This window comes from Fusarium musae, chromosome 3 (genome assembly GCF_019915245.1).
Source record: "Fusarium musae strain F31 chromosome 3, whole genome shotgun sequence".
NCBI lineage: Eukaryota > Fungi > Ascomycota > Sordariomycetes > Hypocreales > Nectriaceae > Fusarium > Fusarium musae.
In genome coordinates, this window is record NC_058389.1 from 548,843 (window position 1) to 569,629 (window position 20,787).

Sequence of the window (20,787 nt, forward strand, 5' to 3'; positions counted from 1 at the left end):
GATCAAGGGACCTGGTTCAGTGTTGCAATACCTGTCTTATGTTACATAATAATAGTAATTAGCTACCGTGAGAACATTTCACGGGCTGTGTATATTAAATTCCTTTCCCAAGAGGATTGTGTATTGACGGTCTACGCTATTTACAAGAGTTGTATCTACCCCATCGTGCATATCATTAAGTCAACATCGCAAATCCGAGGATGGCTCCAGCGGCCAGTGTCCAAGCCATGAACTGATGTCTGTTGGCCCCTGAAACACTGACTGGTGTGTATGGTGCCTCTCCAGCCTCCGATGAACCACTATGTGTGGACTTGGGTGCTTGCATCTCCTCGGTAACACTTGCTTTGATAGTGAAGATCGTTGAGATGCCTTGCTGGCCCTGATGAATAGCCGATGAGGGTGAAGGATTCACTGAGACACCAGGGTAGTATCCGCAGATAGCTGTCTCGGTAGCACCACCTTGTGTCGATTGAGGCTTGCCATTGTTGTGCTCCGATGAGCCTTGACCTGGAACAGAAGGCTGGTTATCGCCCTGTCCTGGCTGAGAGCTTCCATGTGATTCTGCAGCTGGAGCAGGATTATGGACCTTGGCAGTCTCGTAGCCAGACTGGGAATTGGCCGGTGATCCCGGTGTAGGTCGAACAGACGGCTGGATATACTCACCGCTGGGGGAGTTTCCATATGTACCCTTCGTAGGTTGTGCCACAGGATAACTATGGCCGCTAGCATCAACCTGATAACCTCCAATACATCCGGCAGGCGTTGTAATCATTGGAGGTCCATAGCTCCCGCCGTTACTGCCAACAGTAACATAAGTGGTAGTAGTAGCTGTCTCGGTAACTACACCAGTGCTGCAAATGACATGCTCGGTTATAGTCAGGCAGACAGTCCAGACGTGGTAAGTAGTGGAGTAAGGCGTTAGTTTATGACCTCCAGAACTTGTCTTGATGACAGTGACACCAGAAGTCGAAAGCGTCTTGGAGCCAATCTTCGTGGTTCCAGGAGGAGAAGAAGGACCAGACGGTGAGGCTCCCTGGCTATAGGTTGCATAAGTTTGAGCATAAGTCTGAGTCACTGTTGTACCGGATGAGACAGGTAAAGAGGACCCAGCTTGCCTTGTAACAGAGCTTGGCAGAGATGTTGATAGAGAAGTCTCACTCTTTGTAGTCGCCAAAGACGATGTTGACGAAATAGTGGAAGTAGCTGAGGGAGCAGAAGTAGAAACCTCTGATGATTGATTGGTCGTACTGGAGGAGCCCTGGCTGTCGGTGGATGAGGTCGTGGACTGTACCTGGGATCCTGTTACTGTAGATGTAGTCACAGTAGCCGATGTCTCGAGAGATGAAGTCTCATTGTCGCAATCATCGGTTGATGTTTCAATACTAGTACTGGTGGAAAGTAAACCAGTTGTACCTGTAGTAGTTTGAGACTCTGCAGAGGTCTCGGTCTCTGATGTAGTTTCTGACGACGCCGATGATGTCGATGATGCTGTAGAGTCTGATGGAGACTCTGATGTTGACAGCAATTCTGATGATGTTGCCTCAGACGTAGTGGTCTCTGCACTAGTAACCTGCGACGATGTGGCTTCTGACGAAACCGCTTCTGTCGAAGTGGTCTCCGTAGTTGCAGCAGCCTCATGTGTAGTAGCAACATCAGATATAGTAGCAGCTTCTGACGTAGTAGCAGCTTCTGATGTAGTAACCTCCTTTGTCGTAGTCTCAGGTGCTGCCGAAGTTGAAGTTTCAGCTGGTCTCTTAATAGCTATATCGTTCCCATTCAACGCCGTAGTCCCCTAATAGCTTTTGATTAAAGCACAGTCACTGCTTCCGGCGAAATACAATGCAACAACACAAACTTTCACAGGATCGCATCGATCCACGCAATCTTGGAACTCATCTCCTTCTGAGTAATAGGCAAAGATATTGCCGTTGACTGTAGAAGTATCGCATAGAATATCGAATTTGTTGTCGTTGGGGCCAGTGTAAATACTGCCGGATAATTGACTGCAAGTTGAAGATGCTTACACTTGGGAGAAGAGACAGGTTCAAAGCCAAGAAGGCCCCGAACCGCATTGATAGATGCATTCTGAATATAACGGAGTCACAATGTTTGGAGCACCAGAGGAGGGAAAGTGGATGACTCTAAAGTCTTCTTGTCCGTATAATGAGCCTCTGAGAGATGACTTTTTCTAATGGCTCTATTGATTTTTTAGCGCGACTAGGTTATTTAGGCTACCCAAGCTTGCAGTAATTCGCAGCTAGACAGGGGTCAGCACCGATGAGCCGTTGAAGCAGAACCAGGCAGATCAGATCAATTTCCTTTTGGAGCTTGTTGTAATTATAAGCTCCATGCAGCTCAACTGAGCTATCGATCCCACTAAGCCCGATCCAATGAACTATTGAACTCACGACTGAGGCCGACAAGCATCTAGACCAAAGAAAAACAACAAGCCTCAAAGAACCCCCTTTAAAGCGATTGAGTTTTATTTTTATTTTTTTGTATTTCCAGGCTTGCATTTGCGTGACTCTCTTGTCCTATTTTTGTTGATCATATGCTCACAGTCGTTGTCCCGACACACTCGCTCAGGATGATTCGACAGACGTACATCACCGCTTTTATAACAGCTTGTTTGGTTACTGGCTCTCAAGCCGGCCCCTGTAAACCTAGCTCCAGGACAACTGAAGGCCTTACGGATACCACAAGCGATGTCCCGACCACAGTCGGCTCCACGACTGTATCCAGCTTCGGCGAAACCACTACGGTCGCATCCTCCTCCACTTATCTCTCAAACGAAGAATCGAGTATCATTATCACGGAGTCCGTAAGCAGCACAGAGACGTTTGTGGACCCCGAAGAAACGTCTACCACTGCCCTGTCAACAATGGAAGACAACACGACGACCGAGATTGCCACGGCGACTGAAGCTGCCACCACTACCGCCGCGACGACTGCAACGGAGGCTACATCGGCTATACCTTTCATCAGCAATGCTGGATTCGACGATGACGATTCATCTGTCGCACCTTGGGAACTCTACTACGTTAGCGAGTTTGACGTATCCATCGCCTCTGATGTCAAGCATGACGGACGCAATTCTGCTCTCATGGCAAAAAGCCTAGGGGGGACACAACTCATAGATTACATCAGACAGCCGCTCCAGGGCTCCATCACTGCTGGTGTCACCTATACCATGTCCGCCTGGGTCAATGCAAACTCCCTCTGTCCTGCTGTTAGGCTCATATGCTCATATCAAAGCAACGCTTGGACGGATGCCACGCCCATTGATCTCACCTCAAGTGTAGACCAGTGGAAGTATGTTTCTTCGACTTGCACCTACACGCAAGAGCAAATCGACTCTGGGGGCTTGTATTTTATGATAGGGTTGATTTGTTCTGTTTACCCAGGCAGAGCTTATGTAGATACTGTGGACTTCTCGGCCTAAGATGTTGAATTGGTTTCATTGAGGCATGTCGAAGTATAGTATGTGTATAATAGAAATTCAAAGAAATCTGCTTTTTGATCGGGCGTCCTGCGTCGGAGGCCTAGCAACTTCAATTATGACGTTGTAAACAGGGACTATTCTTTTCGGAGTAACCTGCTGACATATACGCCGACCAAGACTTGAGTTCATTGGTGCTTGGATAAGCCGTAGTGGAGGTCGCGCTGAGCCTGTGTTTGTAAGCACAATCGCCAGTTATGAGAGCTTAAATGTTGGCAATACGACAGAACATGATGTAGGCTGAGTAATTAGCTATCACGAGATGTGACTAGGCGCACTATATAAGCTACTCAATTCTTTGGATGTAGATTTTACTACATCAGACAAGAAACGAGAACATTCACAAAATTCCTTGAGAATACAGTGATCTCCAACAAGATGGTGGACCATAAAGAAATATTACGACCAGTACGTCACTAACTGATAAATCTTCGCCAATGGCTAACACAAGTGAAGACGTATAGTTTGGATGATATCCCATCCTTAACTGGTAAAGTCGCCCTTGTCACAGGAGCCAAGTAAGTATCCCAGCACCTTCAGCTACATCACAACTCACAGCTTTCGAGCACTCCAGATGGTGTCGGCTATCACATCGCACATCAACTCGCACTCAAGGGGGCAAAAGTCTACATCGGCGCCCGCAATCTCCAAAAAGCAACAAAAGCCATCAGAACCATGCTTTCCGAGTCACCACAGCTAAAACCCGAATCTCTGGTTCCATTTGCCGCCGATATGGGAAATTTCAAACAAGTGCAATTTGCGGCAAGAAAAGTTGTTGTAGAAGAGCCCCGGCTTGATATATTGGTCAATAACGCCGCTGTTCTCGCTAGACCTCTCGATAAAGACGGCAATGGCATTTCAGTCTCATTTGGTATTAATCATCTGGGCCCGTTTCTTCTGACCAGGGAGTTGTTACCGCTGCTTAACAAAACTCAGGCTGAACATCCTGGGGTGCGGATTGTGAATGTTGCTTCGACAGCTCACTACGATGTTCCGACGGGTGCAAAGTTTGGTTCGCTAGAGGACTTTAACACTACCTACGGGAGCGAGGATGAACCGTTCGCTAATTATCTTCGATATGGCTACTCCAAACTCGCAAGCATTCTTCACACCAAAGAACTTCAGCGCCGATTTGACCAGCAAGGCATCGATATTCTTGCACTCAGTGTCCACCCTGGAGGAGTGGCAACAAATGGAGCGGTAACATATCTTGGAGGTAGAGACAACGACGCATTCCGATCGAACCTCTCACCTTTCGAAGGTGCTATCACCCCTCTGTTTGCTGCTGCTCACCCGGAACCAGCTCAACAAAGAGACAAGTATGCTGGGTCTTTTATCATGCCGTTTGGTGGGCTGAAAGAACCAACTGAGGACGCAAATAACGCTGAGTTGGCGAAGCAACTCTGGAAAGCGTCTGAGAAGGTGGTTAGTAGTGTGTTGGACTGTTTTATTTGGGATAGCATATTGATGCCGATGGGGGGCATTTTCAATATTGGGCAAAAGACATAGATACTTGTTTTTGTAGATTGCGACTCTAGTTTTCCTGATAGATCATTTTATTAGACCGTCTAAATATGCCTCCATTAAAACTAGAATGAAGAGAAATCTAGCTCAAAGACTTTTACCAGACAAAGTGTACTCCACGAACATTGTCCCGAGATAATCGATCTTTCAACTAAGCGACCATTTCACGATCAGCTCTTCGCCGCCATGATCTCCAGCTAAACAAGGCACCAGCAAAACTTTGGTGGCTCATCCTGCCAAACTTATGCAATACAACCGCTTGGCATCGCCCTCGGCGTCCAAATGATGTAAACAACACCTAACTCTCAGACATTACCTAACATGGGAACTATAACCACCGAGTAACACTCCTCTTCTCCACAAAACAATGACGCTGATCTCTGGGGTTTCCCCAAAGTCCCCGGAAATAGTGACAGGGCTCGGGTAAATGAAGAAAAGTGGTTCTTGGAACCAGTGAATATAAACGGGTAATGTTCCCTGATGGCTTGCATGTCTCCTCAGGTGCATTACCCTTTCTTCTTTTTTACAAGTTTGCAAAAGCTTGATTCACAATGAGAACTTGGTTCGGTCGTGGCAAGAAACTGCAACGTGCGGTAACATCATGCTGCCTCTGCGCCTTTGTTCTTTACGGCTATGATCAAGGTGTCTTTGGAGGTATTCTCGAGAACGAGGATTGGCTGCGACAGTTCAATGATCCTGGCGATACTTTGACCGGCTTCATTACCTCAAGCTATAATCTGGGCTGTTTGCTGGGATGTTTTAAGAATTTCTTTGTTGGTGAAAAGCTTGGTAGGAGATGGACTATTTGGGTGGCCATGGGCTGGATCCTTGTTGGGGCTGCGTTGCAAGCAACTGCGTTTACACGAGGACATCTCATCGTGGGGCGAATTGTTACTGGTGTTGGCACCGGTCTCAAGACTTCTACTGTTCCGATGTAAGTTTTAGTTCAGAAATTTACCAGAATTACTAACTAATTGCTTAGGTATCAATCCGAACTTTGTGAGGGCACAAAGCGTGGTCGTCTCGTCTCCGCAGAAGTCATGTTTGTTGGTATCGGCATCGCCTTCGCATACTGGTGGGACTTTGCCTTTAGCTTTGTCGGTGGGCCGTTCGCATGGCGATGGCCTCTCGCTTTTCAGGCTGTCTTTGCATTCTGGGTTATCTTTGTGGTCTTTGGTGTACCCGAGTCGCCTCGTTGGTTGCTCAACCATGGGAAGAGACAAGAGGCCATCGAAGTGCTGTCAGCAGTCTATGATAAACCTATTGGCCATCCTGATATTCTGCGAGAGGTTGAGTCAATCGAGGCGGCTTTATCGATGGAAGCCGAAGCGGAAGGAAGCACTTCTTGGGCTTCGACGTTTAGGAAGGATAAGGTCAGCACAAGGTACCGAGTCTTCCTTGCTTGGTTTGTGCAGTTCATGAATCAAGCCGGTGGTATAAACTTGGTTGTTTACTATATTTTGAGTAAGTTGAACTCACGTCCAACCATTGCACTCTATACTAACACATGTCAGCTGTTCTGACCGCCAACGTCGGACTCGAGCACAGACTTGCCCAGATCATCGCCGGTTGCATCCAGCTAATGTTCCCCATCGGCTCCTTGCTCCCCACTCTAGCTTTGGACAAGATGGGCCGTCGATCTACCATGATGTGGGGATCTGCCGGGCTGTCGTTCTCGATGATGATGGTAGCAGCACTCTTGTCTCAGGCAGATGATACATCACGGGGTCGAGCATTTGCTGCTGCGTCAGTAGCGTTCTTCTTCACCTACATGCTTATCTTTGGTGCGAGTATGAACTGTGTTCCGTGGGTTTACGTCCCTGAGATTCTCCCTCTTCACGCTCGAACCAAGGGGACTGCCATTGGCGTCAGTTCCAACTGGCTTTGGAATTTTACAGTAGTAAGTCTTGGCCATCAGCAACTTTCTCTGTTTATATATATCTGACGATTCACAGGTCATGATTACTCCCGTCCTCATCAATCGTCTTCAGTGGAAGGCATATTTAATCTTTATGGCCACCAACCTCATTTTCGTGCCGATCATCTTCTTTTTGTACCCCGAGACATCTAACCTAGCTCTTGAAGAAGTTGACTACATCTTTGCTCGTGGCGAGAATACTGTTCAAGTGGCTAGAGAGATGCAGAAAGAACTTGCTCTTCATGGACGCCTGGCGGATGATAGATATCCTGAGAACGCAACAAAGGTGGAAAGTAAGCCGTATGAGAGGCGTGATGAATTTGTTGAGCATGCACCTGCTTGAGTTCTAGGTACCTTGTAGTTATACAAGAAGACCTTTGGGCTATTTGTGTTGTGAGATAACCTGACGGGCAGGCGGTGACGCGAGTAGTCAGAAAAATTAAAGCCTGAAGATTGAATGAAGATTCCCCGAATTTGAACACGACAGTGAAACCCGTCATACGATCTCTGAGGATAGCCTCAGCAGTGATCGAAGAGTATTCAATGCTCAGCACTAAACTCAGCGGTGAGCACTGATTAATTAAGGGTAAGCTAGCCAAGGTCCATGAAGAGTTAAATTTGGGCTACTTAATACTCCGTAGTATCCATGCAATTTGTAGGCTAATCGGATGTCGGCACTGACAACTGAACTGCCGGAATATTTAAGCTTTGATATGAGACGACGAACAGGTATAATTTGTATGCGCTGGACGACACGGACTTGAACACGAGCGAGATAAACTATAAGAAGCGTAAAAATGGGGGTATCTCGTATTTTATTTATATGAAACTTTATAGGAACCCTGCGACTGGAGAATAGATATCGAAGAACAACAAACAAGGGTGACAACCGAATATATATATATTGTTCATTCTCCCGCTGACATTGCTTTCATTGCAAGCTGACACTCAGACTAAAAACTGAACTTCACTTCTTCTACCAACAATCTACTCGAGAGGTAAGCATTCTTGATAGGTTCATATCGTTCGAAACGCACAATACTAAAACCCAAGCAGCTCATCCATCCATCTCTACCCACCATGTTCGCCCAAGCCGTCCTCCTCATCGCCTTCGCGTCCAACGCATTCGGCACACCCTACGTAGTCACCAACCCCAAGGACCTCTACAGCACCTGGTCCAGCGACGACTTCAGCGCCACGCCCGCCCCCAACGGCCATTCCATCAAATGGTCATTCACCGTGAAAGGACACAACGGTGTTCCAGACCCAGGAAACTTTGCAGCTTATTGCCATGGCCTGCAGGTGGTTTCGGACGACCTCGATCTCAAGGGCAAGCCTGAATTTGAGCGCTGCAACGACACTGCGTACGAGGCTCGCCAGTACTTTTCTGGGCAGCTCACTACTGTCGAGGTTCGGCGCACGGATTATCCTGATCTTGGAAAGGAGGTGCAGATCTCTGCTACGGCGAATTATAGCTCGACCAACGATAACATTGTGGGTGAGCACTTAAAGTTTGGCGATTTCCAGACAAAGTTCATTTCTACGTTCATTCAGGATTAGAAATTGGTTATCGAAGGATTACTTCATGGTTTGTCTGTGGAGCATCATTTCTTGTATATCTGTTAGAGGATAAATCTATAACTTATAACCTGCAACGTGACCGTCTTTGTGACTGTATAGGCAAATGCTGTTTCTAGTCCATGGTGACGGCCAATTTCACCACCAACGCAATACCCGTTGATACTACCAAGTACTAAATACTAGACTATGTAGGCGTAGGCTTTGAGATCCCATAAGTATCATTTCTCGATAGTCAGAGGAGTCTCAATTAAGCCCGTTGTCGCAAGAATTATAACTACCGGCATTTACTCCGAGGATCGCTTATTAAGAACCTTCCCCAACCCACTAGTTACCCCTCCCTCTTCCGCCCTCGGATAAAGCACCATCTATCGGAAAACGATCTCTCAATTAACTCAAAGTGACTTCTTTTTTGAATTCTGCTTTTATTTACTAGAACACACTTCCATCCTTTCCCTGAATTCGCAGCAATGACTACTTATCATATTCGTAACGTTGATAACCGAGTGGAGGGGCGTCTCGCTCTTGTAACTGGAGCCAGGTACAACATGCACGCACCCTCATGATATGGTCCATTCAATGCTAATTATTCTCAGTGGTGGAATTGGTTCAGCTATTGCCAGAAGCCTTGCAGCAGAGGGCTGCGACGTCGTACTCCATTGCAATGCCAGTTTGGTGGGTTGCTCAAGCCAACAAATTGTCTCTTACTAAACCACGTTTCCAGCATAAAGTGGAGGCCTTGTCTAAAGAGCTAACATCAGCCTACCCCGATCAACTCTTTCCTTGCGTCTCAGCCGATCTTAGTTCTCGTGACGAAACCCGTGGCTTGGTCGACAAGGTATTTCAAGACTCTAATATCTCCGCCAAGCACAAAGCAGTGTCTATTCTCGTTGCAAACGCCGGTCTAGGTAGACGCATCCGAGATATTCAGAACATCGAAGAAGATGACTGGGACTCGGTCATGGAAGTCAATGCCAGGAGTCAGTTTGTGGTGGTAAAGGCCTGCTTGCCTGCTATGAGGGCACAAAGCTGGGGTCGTGTGATTCTGGTCGGAAGTATTGCGAGCACGGGTGGCGGTATTAACGGGTGCCATTATGCGGCAACCAAGGGTGCTTTGAGGTAAGATACTGTTCACTATTGCACGAGAGATGAGAACTGACTTCTCAAAGCTCGATGGGCAAGAATCTTTCAACTGTCTTAGCTGGCGAGGGAGTCACAGTCAACACTGTAAGTTATAGACAAGCTGTCTACCCGCAGATACTAACAGAAAGCCCAGATCCTCCCTGCGATGATTGGCTTCACAGACATGATTCCAACACCAAAGGAAACGTGAGTGTTCTCAACGGTCGGGAGGTTTCGCCAACTATGCTGACCCGAGACCCCAGAACATGGACAAGACAGACCGATCTGGAGGAACTGAAGGAAACGGATCCTGGCCTCGCCATTGCAGCAAGCGTCCCAGTACGCCGATTAGGCCATCCCACAGAGGTTGCCAACATCGCTGTTATGTAAGTAAATTCTCTATCATTTTGGACAACTTCTAACGTTTCAAAGGATGGCAAAAACTGGATATCTCACTGGACAAGATATCATCTTGTCTGGTGGTTTGAAGTAGGCCCACGATCTCTGAAGGCTCTCGGTCAGCTCAGGTGGGACAAAGACCAAAAAGAACATACAACACCGGGGATTCGCTGGTCGTCACCGACCCAACTACTAATCCGGCGCTTCGCAGCTTGACGATGGGGGAGCGGACGGGACCCCGTATTCTCTACGAGCTTTGGTCGTATGTGGTAGGGGGTCTGGGTAATGTCAGCTATGGAAGAGGACTTAGGACGATGGGAGGAGCATAGAGTGGTGACTCTTGAGCTTGCATGTTCCCTTCGTCTAGTTCAGATCTGAAGAGAGACCATTAGAACACCGAGATGTTTACCAACGATAATTCTGAGTACAATCCGCCTGTCTACTGAGCCTGTCCTGCTTCCTTCGCGAGCAAACTGGGATTCACGAAGAGTCCGCGAACATTATTGTATAAGGTGAAGACAACAGCAAAAATTTAATTATGCACTCAATTGACAAAAGATAAATATCTGGAGCGACGCAGGCCTGATTCGAACAGACGCCTCCGAAGAGAATAGATTTCTAGTCTATCGCATTAGACCACTCTGCCACTGCGCCTTGATGCTTCCTGATTGGATGAAATTCTCGGCTCCTGTTGCATTTATATCCCTAGAGCGACTCCACTATCTTGCCGTCATGATCATCTTCATGGCTACTGATGAGCTTATTTCAGTTGAAACCCTTGGAAGCCATTCTCGGTACAGTCTTTCAGCGTCTTGGTGTAAGTCGGAACACCACCAAGATAGATCAAGCACTCACGAGGCTTGCCTGGGATGTTGTCTCCCATATACCACTAAAAGAAGTTAGCTATCTGGATGTCATCCTCGAAAATTAGTTTAACATACCGACTTGGTGTTGGGTAAAAGAGAAGCATTTGCAATGTTCTGGACGTTGGCTGCCCACTCAGCCTCAGCGTCTTCACATGCATCAATCTTGTGACGGCCATGGGTTGACATGTACTTCATAACCTTGACGATGAACTCTCCTTGAGACTCAGCGCATGTTGGACCATTGCACAACGCCGTCGGTGCTTGAGGTCCATATGTGAAGAACATATTCGGAAATCCAGCAACAGCCATACCAAGATACGTTTTCGCGCCATATTCCCACTTATCAGCGAGTTTCACGCCCGAAACTCCCTGGATGTTGATATCCTTTAGACCGCCAGTGATGGCATCGAAACCCGTTGCGCAAACTACTACGTCAAACTCCCACTCCTTGTCAGTTGTCTTGAGACCACGTTCTGTGACTTCAACAACTGGCGTGGCGTTTACGTCTACCAAGGAGACGTTGGACTGGTTGAAGATCTCGTAGAAACCGTTCTCGAGAGAAATTCGCTTACAACCAAAACTGTATGGCTGTTTCTCTGGCGCTAAGATCTCCTGGCAACGGGGATCCTTGACGCGAGATCGGACCTTGGATTTCCAGAATTTGTAGGCCTCGGCATTAGCGTCCTCTCGGAAGATCATATCCTGATAGTTCGCAAGCCAGAACTTGAAATCGCCATGACTCCATAGTTCTTCGTATACTGCCCGACGCGTCTCGGGATCATCGCTGAAAGTGTCGCGGGGGAGAGAGTTAAAGTCGAATCCACCGAAGCTAGCATGTCGACCTTTGAAGACCTCATTATAACGCTCTTCGGAAACTGACTTATCGTCGCGGGAGTATTCGATCTGCTTCATGGGGAGTGCCATGTTGGGTGTTCGTTGAAAGAGCACGAACTCGCTTGCGACCTGGCTAAGCTCCTGTGCAAGCTGAACACCCGTGGAGCCGGTTCCGACGACAGCGATCTTCTTGCCCTTCAGATCAGGTTCCTTTTCAGGCCAGTATGAAGGATGGATCCAGAGACCGCCGAACTTTTCGATGCCCTTCCAGGCAGGTGTATGACGCTTGGCTGCGAAGCCAGTGTTCAAGAGCAAGTATCGCGCGACGAATTTCTTGCCATCCTTACTCTCAATCTCCCATCTGTTTGCTTCTTCGTTCCAGACGGCCTTGGAGATATACGTGTTGAAGAATGTGTCCTTGCGAAGATCCCACTTCTCAGCGACGTATGAGAAGTACTCTCTCAACTCAGCGCTGCCGGGGAAGCGCTGTGTCCAGTTCCAGTCACGCCATAGCTCGGGGTCAGAGAATTCGTAGTGCGGTATGGCACTGTCCACCCGAGCACCTGGGTAGCGGTTCCAGAACCATACGCCTGCGTAGTCAGAGGCCATGTCGACGAGCTTGACATTGTAGCCCTCTTCACGAAGGCGCTTGAGTTGGTAGACGCCACCGAAGCCGCCGCCAACAATAAGTGCGTCAAGTACAGTTGTGTTGACGGTCATGATGAAGCCTTTTGTATGCAATGTTTGAGATGGATCGAGAGAAAGGCCCTTGGTCGACAGTGAGATCAGAATATATCGTATGAGTCAAGCCTTGGTCAATTGTCGATATTTAAGTAAAACAATGATTTATCAATCTTCTTAGAATTCATGTCAATTGAATATATATATAGACTATTCTGGTCGCTTAGATTCACTTCCGTTGTTAGTTTTCGGAAGCATCACAGAACCAAGCGTCTCCGGGCGCATCGGAACAGCACCAGACAAGGCAGTCTGAGCTTCGGCCGCCATAAATACCAAGTACGCCAGAACTAACTTACAGGTCTGATCAAACATGGAATAGACATATCCGACTAAGAGATCCCATGATCCATCGTTCTTCGGCTCGGATGTGCTGTTGGCTATCGGTATCTGGCTTTATATCCGAAGAACCTCCTCCATGTTCTGTTCCGCGGAACACTTGACAAACTTCCGAAGAAATAGCCAGAAGCCGATTTTTTCTTCTCAAATTAATAAGTAATGTTATCCGAAGAGTTAACAAAAAAGGCTTCTTCCACCAGTGTTACCGTCGTCAGATCGCTCTTAAAAGAAGATAGTGCGCCGCCCGGACTGCTCCAATCCAGAACTGTCTTCTATACAGAAAGTACATCTAATTCATAAGAATCAACAAAATTAAATACAAAACCATGTCTTCTTACGCTGACTCCTGGCTCAAGGTAAGCTCCCAAGGTACCCAATCTGTTACGCGCACTAAATCGTACAGTTTGAAGAGTCTCTGGGTGGCGTCCGCCCCGTGTTGAAGGGCTCCGCGGAAGAAATGAGAGAGCAATTCAGCGGCCTCGGTGCCTTACTTGCTTCTCAGGCCCCTCCTTTCCCAGAAAATAAGTTGCATGTCAGTAATGGAGAAGTAAGTGGCGTGGCGTATCGGACCTACACGCCTCTCAACTCTGAAGCCAAGAAATTGCCCATTGGTGTTTTCTATCACTCTGGTGGTTTTGTTTTAGGCAGCCTTGACTCTGAGGATGGCTTCTGTCGATATATCGCACTCAAGGCCAACGTGGTTGTTGTGAACGTTGATTATCGTTTATCTCCTGAACACAAGGCTCCGGCACATTTGGAGGACGCCGTGACTCTTTACGAATGGGTAAGTCGGATATCCATATCCCAGCCCATTGATATGTTCACCAAGACTCCTTGCTGACAGTTCTCACTCAATAGGCTTTCAACAACGCCGATAGTATTGGCGGCAATCCCTCTAACATGTTCACCATCGGCACATCAGCTGGCGGCTGTCTTGCCCTTGCAGTTGCTCGAAAAGTAGTCCTCGGTCGAACCAGTCTTCCCACTGATGCTATCACTGGAGTCGTTGCACTATGTCCAGTAGCATTCCACCCACGAAACATCCCAACAAAGTTCCAGGCGAAACACTCGTCCTACAAGGAGAACAAAGAAAATGTCCCCATAGTCGATGAGGAATCACTTCTACAGATGTTTGAAAACTCTGGTGTCGATCCTGGTGATAGGAACTACTTCCCATTGCTGGACGATAGTTGCTTGAAGATGTTCCCTAAGACATATGTCGCAACATGCGGCAAGGATCCACTGCGGGACGATGGGAGAGTCCTTTATGATAGCCTCTCCTCTGCTGGCGTGCCTACCAAGACCGGCCATTATGGTGATATGCCTCATTGCTTCTGGATAGTCCCATCTCTACCCGAGACAGGGGTATTCCTGAACGAATTGATAAGCGGGATCAACTGGGCCATCGAAGGTAGTAATTAGTTTAGCATACGGCTATGTACGCACATGTCTCTCACAATTGCCTGGCGCCCCTTTTGACATGTCAACCATATGCAATGCACATTTAATTCATCAACTCAAATAGAAGACCTTCTGGTTACATATATCACAGCCCAAACGCCATATTACTTGTCCCCATATTTCCTTCAACCTCAAGACTACATACATCTACAGTTGAGAAAAGAGGAAAGCCAGCATCAAAAGAGTCGAAAGTAATGGTCGTAGGCGTGGGAAGTGAAAATGCCTCTAGCGCTTCATGCGGCAGCATTCCCATCAGCTCCCCATCCATGTGTCCAACAGATTCGTCAAAGGACCACGTATCAAAAATTGTCTCACTCTGGCTGAAATCGCTGGTAGATGTTGCCTTTGCTTTGTCGTGTTGATTCGGAGTCTGCGGCCTAGATACGTCGTGGACGGTACCAAAGAGGTTTCGCACAAGGAGGCTCTGTCTCTCCATCTTCCGACGTGCTCGCTCATCGACGTATATATTGCAAACAGTTTGCAGGTTATCGATGGTTTGCAGGGCACCCTTGGCGACAGGGTCATGGGTACTGAACCTGGCCATCAAGGATCGTACGCCGGTGATGCTTTTCTCGAGGGGGAAGATATGATCCAAGTCATTGAAGTAGGCCGTTCCGAGCACCAACGCTGCAACAAATAATGAGTTCACGACAAATGGGAGACGCTTTGGGATCTCTCGGTTGTCACCCATTACCTTCAGGAGATCAACTGTCCTAACTGCAGAGTCGACACAGGAAAAAGCGAGGACTTGGTCGGGCTCCGTTGCAGCAGTAGGAGGTTCCCACTGACTCATGTCCTTGCTGGCTTTGCACATGTGTTTAGAAACGCTTTTCGTCAAGGATGGTCGAGCAAGTAGCATAATTGTCCAGTAATAAGCCTCTTTGAGGTGGCATAGACCGATATTTGGCGATTCTTTCCCATTCGCCTCGTCAATAAATTTCGACGGTTTGATACTATCAGTAGCCAGACCTAGAGGAAACTTATTCGCCCATTGTCGATGGTGTTCACTGATTCGCTCCAAATGCGTGTTTGAGACTTTTTGCGGGGAGTAGATGTTGGTAAGAATATCTTCAAAGATAGCGCAGAGATCGTTGGAAGCCGAGTAATTCTCATCGGTACCCGTATTCCGAGTTTCGTGTGTGGATGGTGGACGACCAAGTGATGCACTCATGAAGAGATCCAGTACTCGGAGGACCTTCCACAGCCTTTCTCGCAGAAGATATTCGGACTGCTTGAAATGCTTGTTGACATCGTGTCGCTGAATTCCGAGAGCATATGCCGCGCGTACAGCACTGCCGAGATACATGAATGCCGCGTTCCGCCGTGATGCACCCAGTAGGTACATGGTAATCAGAATGTTGGACTGGACTGCGGATATACTGATATCGTCCATGATTATGGAAGCGGTGAGGAAGCGTCCGTAGTTGAAATATTGCTCTGCTTCCTTGTCCCTATTCTCAGGACATGTCTGGGCGCCAATTGCAAATATGAGAAAGAAGACTGCCACTGAAGCTTTATCCTCTGGACCACCAGAGCACTTTTGATACCAAGACGCCATTGACTCAGTGATTTCTCGTTCTTCGAAGAGGTTGAGTACGCAACTGGTGGAACGGAAGAACCAAGAGACCAGATATCGAGCCTCTTCCTCATCGGGTATTGCTGGTGTATCATCCATGATGTTTACGAACCACGTGGAACTATCCGACGGCTTGGCCTCAACCATAAGATATTGAAGAGCATCTTCCGTGAACGCACAGGGACCGAGCGAATCGCGTACTAGACGTCGGATAATCTGTAGAAAGGACAGGTTGGCTGCGTCGCCGATGAAGACGAATTTCCCGTGGCCGTCTTGTATGAGCGTAGAGAATTGCGCACGCTCTGTATGGTCTTTGTGTGAACCATGTCCCGCCTGGTTGCTAAGCTGAGGTGGAGTCTGGTCAAAGACTTCGATGGAGGAGGAGACGCTTGGCGATATAGAGCCCTGCAAGTTGCCTGCACCAGAAGAGGGAGGTCGGGCGCTCCGAACTCTGCGCTTTGTTGTCGGAGAAGGGGTAAAGCTGCATTCGGAATCCACCCCGCGGGTGACGCAGCGGCCACACGGCTGACGGCCGTCACAGCGCTCTTTGCGACGTTTACAAGTGTAGCAGGCATTGGCGCATCTACGGCGCTCGCTGTCTTTGAGTTTACGAGAAGGCATCGTTCACGTAGGTGTGGTAAGGAAAGGCAGACACTAGAGAGTACAAGGCCAGTCGAGACATCTGGGGACGAATAACTTTTAAGCCATTGTAACGAGATTTGCGGACGACCCAGATTGCGGGGTTGGAATTCCCCAAATTACGCTAAAGGAACCGAACCTATCAAAGCAGATCGATATATTTTTTAGATTTGACTAGACGCGGCCATGTCTGGAGAACCTGGTAGCGGGCTGAGCTACAGTCGTACACGAGGCATTAGGGTGAGCATGACCATCGTGGCCTCTGCTAACTACAGGACCTTAATTTTCTTCCCTTATCCTTCATCAAGCATACCTTCTAGCTTTCTCGCCAATGCTATAAAGCATAGCAGTCTATACGGCAAGCCTGTAACTGCATCTGTTACTTGCATGGCGTACCACGTTTTCAGCCTTTTCTTAAAGACTGTTAAGTGTTTTTGGTCTCTACCAACCATGAATACATAAATCGAGAAGTAAACAGTAAGAAATTAAGTTCATAACACGTGGTTACTGTCTCTAATACGGGGTAGGTGTCTCAATTCTCTCGGCTCTGCCGAGGTGAAGTGCGTGGGCGGAGACGGGTCTACCCCACAACCATCGGAACCCCGCAAGTGGCTACCCCAGATCCGATCCGATACAGGACTACAGCCGATGGCCAATATTTTACAAACTATTTCTTGGCCACTGGAAGAGATATGGAGAATCTTTTTCCCGATTTCGTGAAACATGTTGTATTAGGAAATAGGGCCAGCTTCTTCTAAGCTAAAATATACTCAGTGAGGAGGAAGAAAAAAAGTATCCATGTCTTTGGTTTTCTTGGGAGACCTAGCATCTCAATATACATTGGGAGACTTCGCTGTAGTAGCATACTGCCGCCATTTTTTAATTCTTATATACACTGCCTCACGTTTTGGCTATTGCTGCTTGCATATACTTCCCAATACCCCTGAAGCTTGCCCTTCTCCATCAGTTCCTCCCAACTTCTTCTTCAACCAGGGAATCTCCTCCAAAGAATACCGATACGCCCTAAACAGCGCGTTCGACTCACCAGGGAATATCTTTGAAGTAGCTTGATCGGGATACGGCGCGAAATGCGGGTTGATAAACTCCCAGCAAACATACCCGTCCTTCGTAACCTCAAACAGTCTTCCAAAGGCACTCTCACAAAGCAATGTGTTTCCGTTCGCTAATCTCTGCGCACTTCCCATGAATGGAGTGAAGAAGTTATGCATTTGTGAGCGGTCCCTGTACTCCCAGACAATGTTCTTCGTTTGTCTATCAACCTCGATGGCGCGGGTATAAGTGATAGATTCACCGTTACGAAAAGCTCCATTGTCGAAGATGAGAATGTTGCCGTTGTCTAGTTCAGTAGCATTGTGTTGTTGAGCAAGAACTTCTGAGCCGAGCTTCCAGACGATGTTGCCGGTGGATCTCTCGATGATTATGACGGCTGATACTGATCGGAGAGACGCGAGGATATGTTTGCCGTCGCGCATGGGGATGACGGAGTTGATAAGTGGATAGTGCTCTCTTGTGTAGTGAGCTTGAAGAGGGTATTCGTCTCGTGGGAGACGCTCTGAGACCTTCCATTGCCAGACAAGATTTCCCTTCTCGTCAACTTCATTGATGGTGTCGGCGTAAGTGATGCCGTCGATCTCGGTCCCAGGGACACCGCCGATTACCTTCGCTGAGTCCTCAGGCGACAGAGCCTCAAGACCGGTATACAAAAAGCGACCATCGCCATAATGATACTGATCATGATGACCAAGATCATCTGTGAACTGACGAACCACTTTTCCATCGGGATCAAGTTCACTCATCACACCACCGCCATACTTGTTGAAGAAGGGAAAGGGGAAAGGACCTCCATCTTTGGTGGTGAGCTCAGTTGTTCGAAGAGTATTGACAGCAAGATTTCCATTGGGCAGAATTCTAGCATGTCGACCAATTCTGCCGGGGAGTTTCCATGAGTGGACTTCCTTGCCGTCGATGTCAACCAGGTGAGCTGTGTCGCTGGTCAGGGGGCAGAAAAGGGTGTAGCCGCCGAAGGACTTATCCTTGTCGACACCTGTGAGACCGACGCCACGTCTCTTTAGTGTGTTTTGCTCCATGTCAAAGGCTTAATCTTCTGGTTTTTTGTTGGTGATGATTGTTGGAGTTTGGGTCTTGCTCGGTGATAGTTTAAGACGTGCTGAGAGATTATGTTGCTAGATGGTGATTTGATCTGAAGACATCAATAACACTCTGGACCATGCTTGTACTTGTAGACAATTTCCTTCTCATAAAATGATATCTTCAGATAAATATTGGCGTGATATTGCGAAAACATCGACCCCACGGCATCCCGACGGTAAGCCTGCGGGATGCCGTCGGGATGCCGCCGGCTGATAACGACCCGACGGTCCCTCGTTATCACCGCCGGCGCCATCTCATCTTATCAAGTCCTCCAATAGGTTAACCCGATTCAGCACGCCATTATCGTCGCCATGGTATCTTCAACACCATACAGATCTAGGCACGTCGCTTATCAGGACATCATTGTTGCTTTGGCAGGGAGGTAGTATATAGAGTGTAGCATTGTTCAGTACCATCATGTTCGAAATCACCATTGCTTCGATTGTTAGGCTTGGCAATTAACATCTTGTTACAATGAGTTCCTTTTCTGAAAAGAGTCAGCCGGTGCAGTCCAAGACTTCGGAGCATGATGGCGATGTCATTCAGGATGAAGTTATTCATGTTCCGGGCTATGATCCTACCCTTACCATTGAATCTGGAGAAACCAGGAGAGCTTTGCTCAAAGTTGACTTCTTCATCTTGCCTTTTATCGTTCTTTGTTTCTGCTTCCTCCAATTCGATCGTACCAACATTGGCAATGCCCTAACCGACACGCTTCGAACGGACATTAACATCGACAACTCAGACATCAACTTAGCCCAAACTCTCTTCACTGTCGGTTTCATTGTTACAGAGTTGCCCTTCAATATGATCAGCAAGTACATGGGCCCAGAGAGATTCCTTCCCATCACCATGTTCCTCTGGGGCATTGCTACCTGGTCTCAAATCTTCTTGAAGAATGCGCACGGTTTATGTGCTGCTCGATTCTTCATTGGCGCTCTTGAAGGTGGTTATATCCCTGGTTTTGCTCTCTATATCTCGCGATACTATACCAACCAAGAGCTTGCTCTACGATATGCCATTTTCTGGGCTTCCAACAGCTTTGCTGGTGCTCTTGGTGGGCCTTTGTCTATTGGTCTTCTTTCCCTTCGTGGACGAGGTGGTCTTCATGGCTGGCAATGGCTGTTCCTTATTGGTAAGTGTTGAACTCTGTCTCCTAGGCTAGTACTAACGACGTATAGAGGGTGTTTTGACCTGCTGTCTCGGATTTCTCGCATACCTATACTTCCCTCACAACGCTGCGAAGCCAAAGACCTTCTTTGGCAAATCATTCAACATCTTCACTGAGCGTGAAGCGTCCATCATCGTCACCCGAGTAATCCGCAACGATCCTACTAAAGCCCTCCGATATGGCCAACCAGTTCTGCTGTCACACATCGTCGATACCTTCACTGACTGGAGATTATACGGTCATCTCGTCGCTGGTCTTCTATCCATGGTCATGATCTCTCCGATGAACACATACGCACCCTCGATCATCAAGTCTCTCGGCTTTACCTCCCTCCAAGCCAACGGCCTCAACTCCGTGGGTAGTGTCTGTGCCTTGATTTGGTCAGTCACTTTGGCATTCAGCAGTGATCACTTCCGCGAGCGAGGGCTCCACATTGCCCTTGGCTACCTCTGGGGAGCCGCTGGTCTACTGTGGCTAGCCCTTGCACCAAATGGTGTATCGAAGTGGACTTTGTACGGTGGAGTGGTCTGGACGCAGATGGGAATGGGCTGTGTCCAAGCCATCAGTGCTGCATGGCTCACAACCAAGATGCAGGATTACAAGAGACCTGTTGCCCTGGCTGCTTATGTGATGAGTCTCCAGCTTGCCAACTTTCCTGGTAACCAACTTTTCAGAACTCAAGGTATGCACAAGTTCCATTTTGCATAAGTTCTAGGCTAACTGTGACTAGATGCACCTAGGTATACTCGCGGACTGAGTATTGCTGCTGGCTGTGCCATTGCGGCCGCTGTTGTTATTCTGGTCTGGAAGTTGCTATATCGACTCTTTGACAATGGTGATGCTGGTGTCGAGGAAAAGTTTCAGGTTGCTTCAGACGAGACTAGAAGTGAGATTTAAAACATCGTTAGGAATGTTATAGTATGATTGGTCTAAGTAGCACTGTTTTAAGTA

General features: G+C 47.8%; 12 protein-coding genes and 1 non-coding gene across 13 annotated transcripts; 8 read left to right on the forward strand and 5 right to left on the reverse strand.

The window, feature by feature from the left end:
- Window positions 1-175: 175 nt before the first annotated feature.
- On the reverse strand, window positions 176-1,353 carry J7337_003632 (uncharacterized protein; the record flags this gene model as incomplete). Its single annotated transcript, XM_044821348.1, has 2 exons — window positions 176-1,037; window positions 1,322-1,353. 2 exons carry the CDS (start codon window positions 1,351-1,353, stop codon window positions 176-178), a joined length of 894 nt encoding a protein of 297 aa, XP_044682681.1.
- Window positions 1,354-2,881: 1,528 nt separating this feature from the next.
- Window positions 2,882-3,285, forward strand: J7337_003633 (uncharacterized protein; the record flags this gene model as incomplete). Its single annotated transcript, XM_044821349.1, has 2 exons — window positions 2,882-3,202; window positions 3,235-3,285. 2 exons carry the CDS (start codon window positions 2,882-2,884, stop codon window positions 3,283-3,285), a joined length of 372 nt encoding a protein of 123 aa, XP_044682682.1.
- A 592-nt stretch (window positions 3,286-3,877) lies between these two features.
- On the forward strand, window positions 3,878-5,008 carry J7337_003634 (uncharacterized protein; the record flags this gene model as incomplete). The annotated part of the gene is made up of 2 exons (XM_044821350.1): window positions 3,878-3,907; window positions 4,058-5,008. 2 exons carry the CDS (start codon window positions 3,878-3,880, stop codon window positions 5,006-5,008), a joined length of 981 nt encoding a protein of 326 aa, XP_044682683.1.
- A 566-nt stretch (window positions 5,009-5,574) lies between these two features.
- J7337_003635 (uncharacterized protein) lies at window positions 5,575-7,284 on the forward strand (the record flags this gene model as incomplete). Its single annotated transcript, XM_044821351.1, has 4 exons — window positions 5,575-5,957; window positions 6,006-6,487; window positions 6,538-6,923; window positions 6,979-7,284. The coding sequence occupies 4 exons, from the start codon at window positions 5,575-5,577 to the stop codon at window positions 7,282-7,284; spliced, it is 1,557 nt and encodes a 518-aa protein (XP_044682684.1).
- A 737-nt stretch (window positions 7,285-8,021) lies between these two features.
- J7337_003636 (uncharacterized protein) lies at window positions 8,022-8,501 on the forward strand (the record flags this gene model as incomplete). The annotated part of the gene is made up of 1 exon (XM_044821352.1): window positions 8,022-8,501. One exon carries the CDS (start codon window positions 8,022-8,024, stop codon window positions 8,499-8,501), a length of 480 nt encoding a protein of 159 aa, XP_044682685.1.
- A 682-nt stretch (window positions 8,502-9,183) lies between these two features.
- Window positions 9,184-9,852, forward strand: J7337_003637 (uncharacterized protein; the record flags this gene model as incomplete). The annotated part of the gene is made up of 3 exons (XM_044821353.1): window positions 9,184-9,638; window positions 9,689-9,746; window positions 9,787-9,852. 3 exons carry the CDS (start codon window positions 9,184-9,186, stop codon window positions 9,850-9,852), a joined length of 579 nt encoding a protein of 192 aa, XP_044682686.1.
- A 32-nt stretch (window positions 9,853-9,884) lies between these two features.
- J7337_003638 (uncharacterized protein) lies at window positions 9,885-10,134 on the forward strand (the record flags this gene model as incomplete). The annotated part of the gene is made up of 2 exons (XM_044821354.1): window positions 9,885-10,027; window positions 10,074-10,134. 2 exons carry the CDS (start codon window positions 9,885-9,887, stop codon window positions 10,132-10,134), a joined length of 204 nt encoding a protein of 67 aa, XP_044682687.1.
- Window positions 10,135-10,612: 478 nt separating this feature from the next.
- Window positions 10,613-10,694, reverse strand: J7337_003639. Its single transcript has one exon. It is a non-coding gene; the product is annotated as a tRNA-Ser (tRNA).
- A 106-nt stretch (window positions 10,695-10,800) lies between these two features.
- J7337_003640 (uncharacterized protein) lies at window positions 10,801-12,460 on the reverse strand (the record flags this gene model as incomplete). The annotated part of the gene is made up of 2 exons (XM_044821355.1): window positions 10,801-10,929; window positions 10,982-12,460. 2 exons carry the CDS (start codon window positions 12,458-12,460, stop codon window positions 10,801-10,803), a joined length of 1,608 nt encoding a protein of 535 aa, XP_044682688.1.
- A 683-nt stretch (window positions 12,461-13,143) lies between these two features.
- On the forward strand, window positions 13,144-14,239 carry J7337_003641 (uncharacterized protein; the record flags this gene model as incomplete). The annotated part of the gene is made up of 3 exons (XM_044821356.1): window positions 13,144-13,173; window positions 13,221-13,601; window positions 13,676-14,239. The coding sequence occupies 3 exons, from the start codon at window positions 13,144-13,146 to the stop codon at window positions 14,237-14,239; spliced, it is 975 nt and encodes a 324-aa protein (XP_044682689.1).
- Window positions 14,240-14,363: 124 nt separating this feature from the next.
- On the reverse strand, window positions 14,364-16,475 carry J7337_003642 (uncharacterized protein; the record flags this gene model as incomplete). The annotated part of the gene is made up of 1 exon (XM_044821357.1): window positions 14,364-16,475. The coding sequence occupies one exon, from the start codon at window positions 16,473-16,475 to the stop codon at window positions 14,364-14,366; it is 2,112 nt and encodes a 703-aa protein (XP_044682690.1).
- A 929-nt stretch (window positions 16,476-17,404) lies between these two features.
- Window positions 17,405-18,601, reverse strand: J7337_003643 (uncharacterized protein; the record flags this gene model as incomplete). The annotated part of the gene is made up of 1 exon (XM_044821358.1): window positions 17,405-18,601. One exon carries the CDS (start codon window positions 18,599-18,601, stop codon window positions 17,405-17,407), a length of 1,197 nt encoding a protein of 398 aa, XP_044682691.1.
- A 538-nt stretch (window positions 18,602-19,139) lies between these two features.
- Window positions 19,140-20,733, forward strand: J7337_003644 (uncharacterized protein; the record flags this gene model as incomplete). Its single annotated transcript, XM_044821359.1, has 3 exons — window positions 19,140-19,800; window positions 19,847-20,518; window positions 20,567-20,733. The coding sequence occupies 3 exons, from the start codon at window positions 19,140-19,142 to the stop codon at window positions 20,731-20,733; spliced, it is 1,500 nt and encodes a 499-aa protein (XP_044682692.1).
- Between the last annotated feature and the right edge of the window lie 54 nt (window positions 20,734-20,787).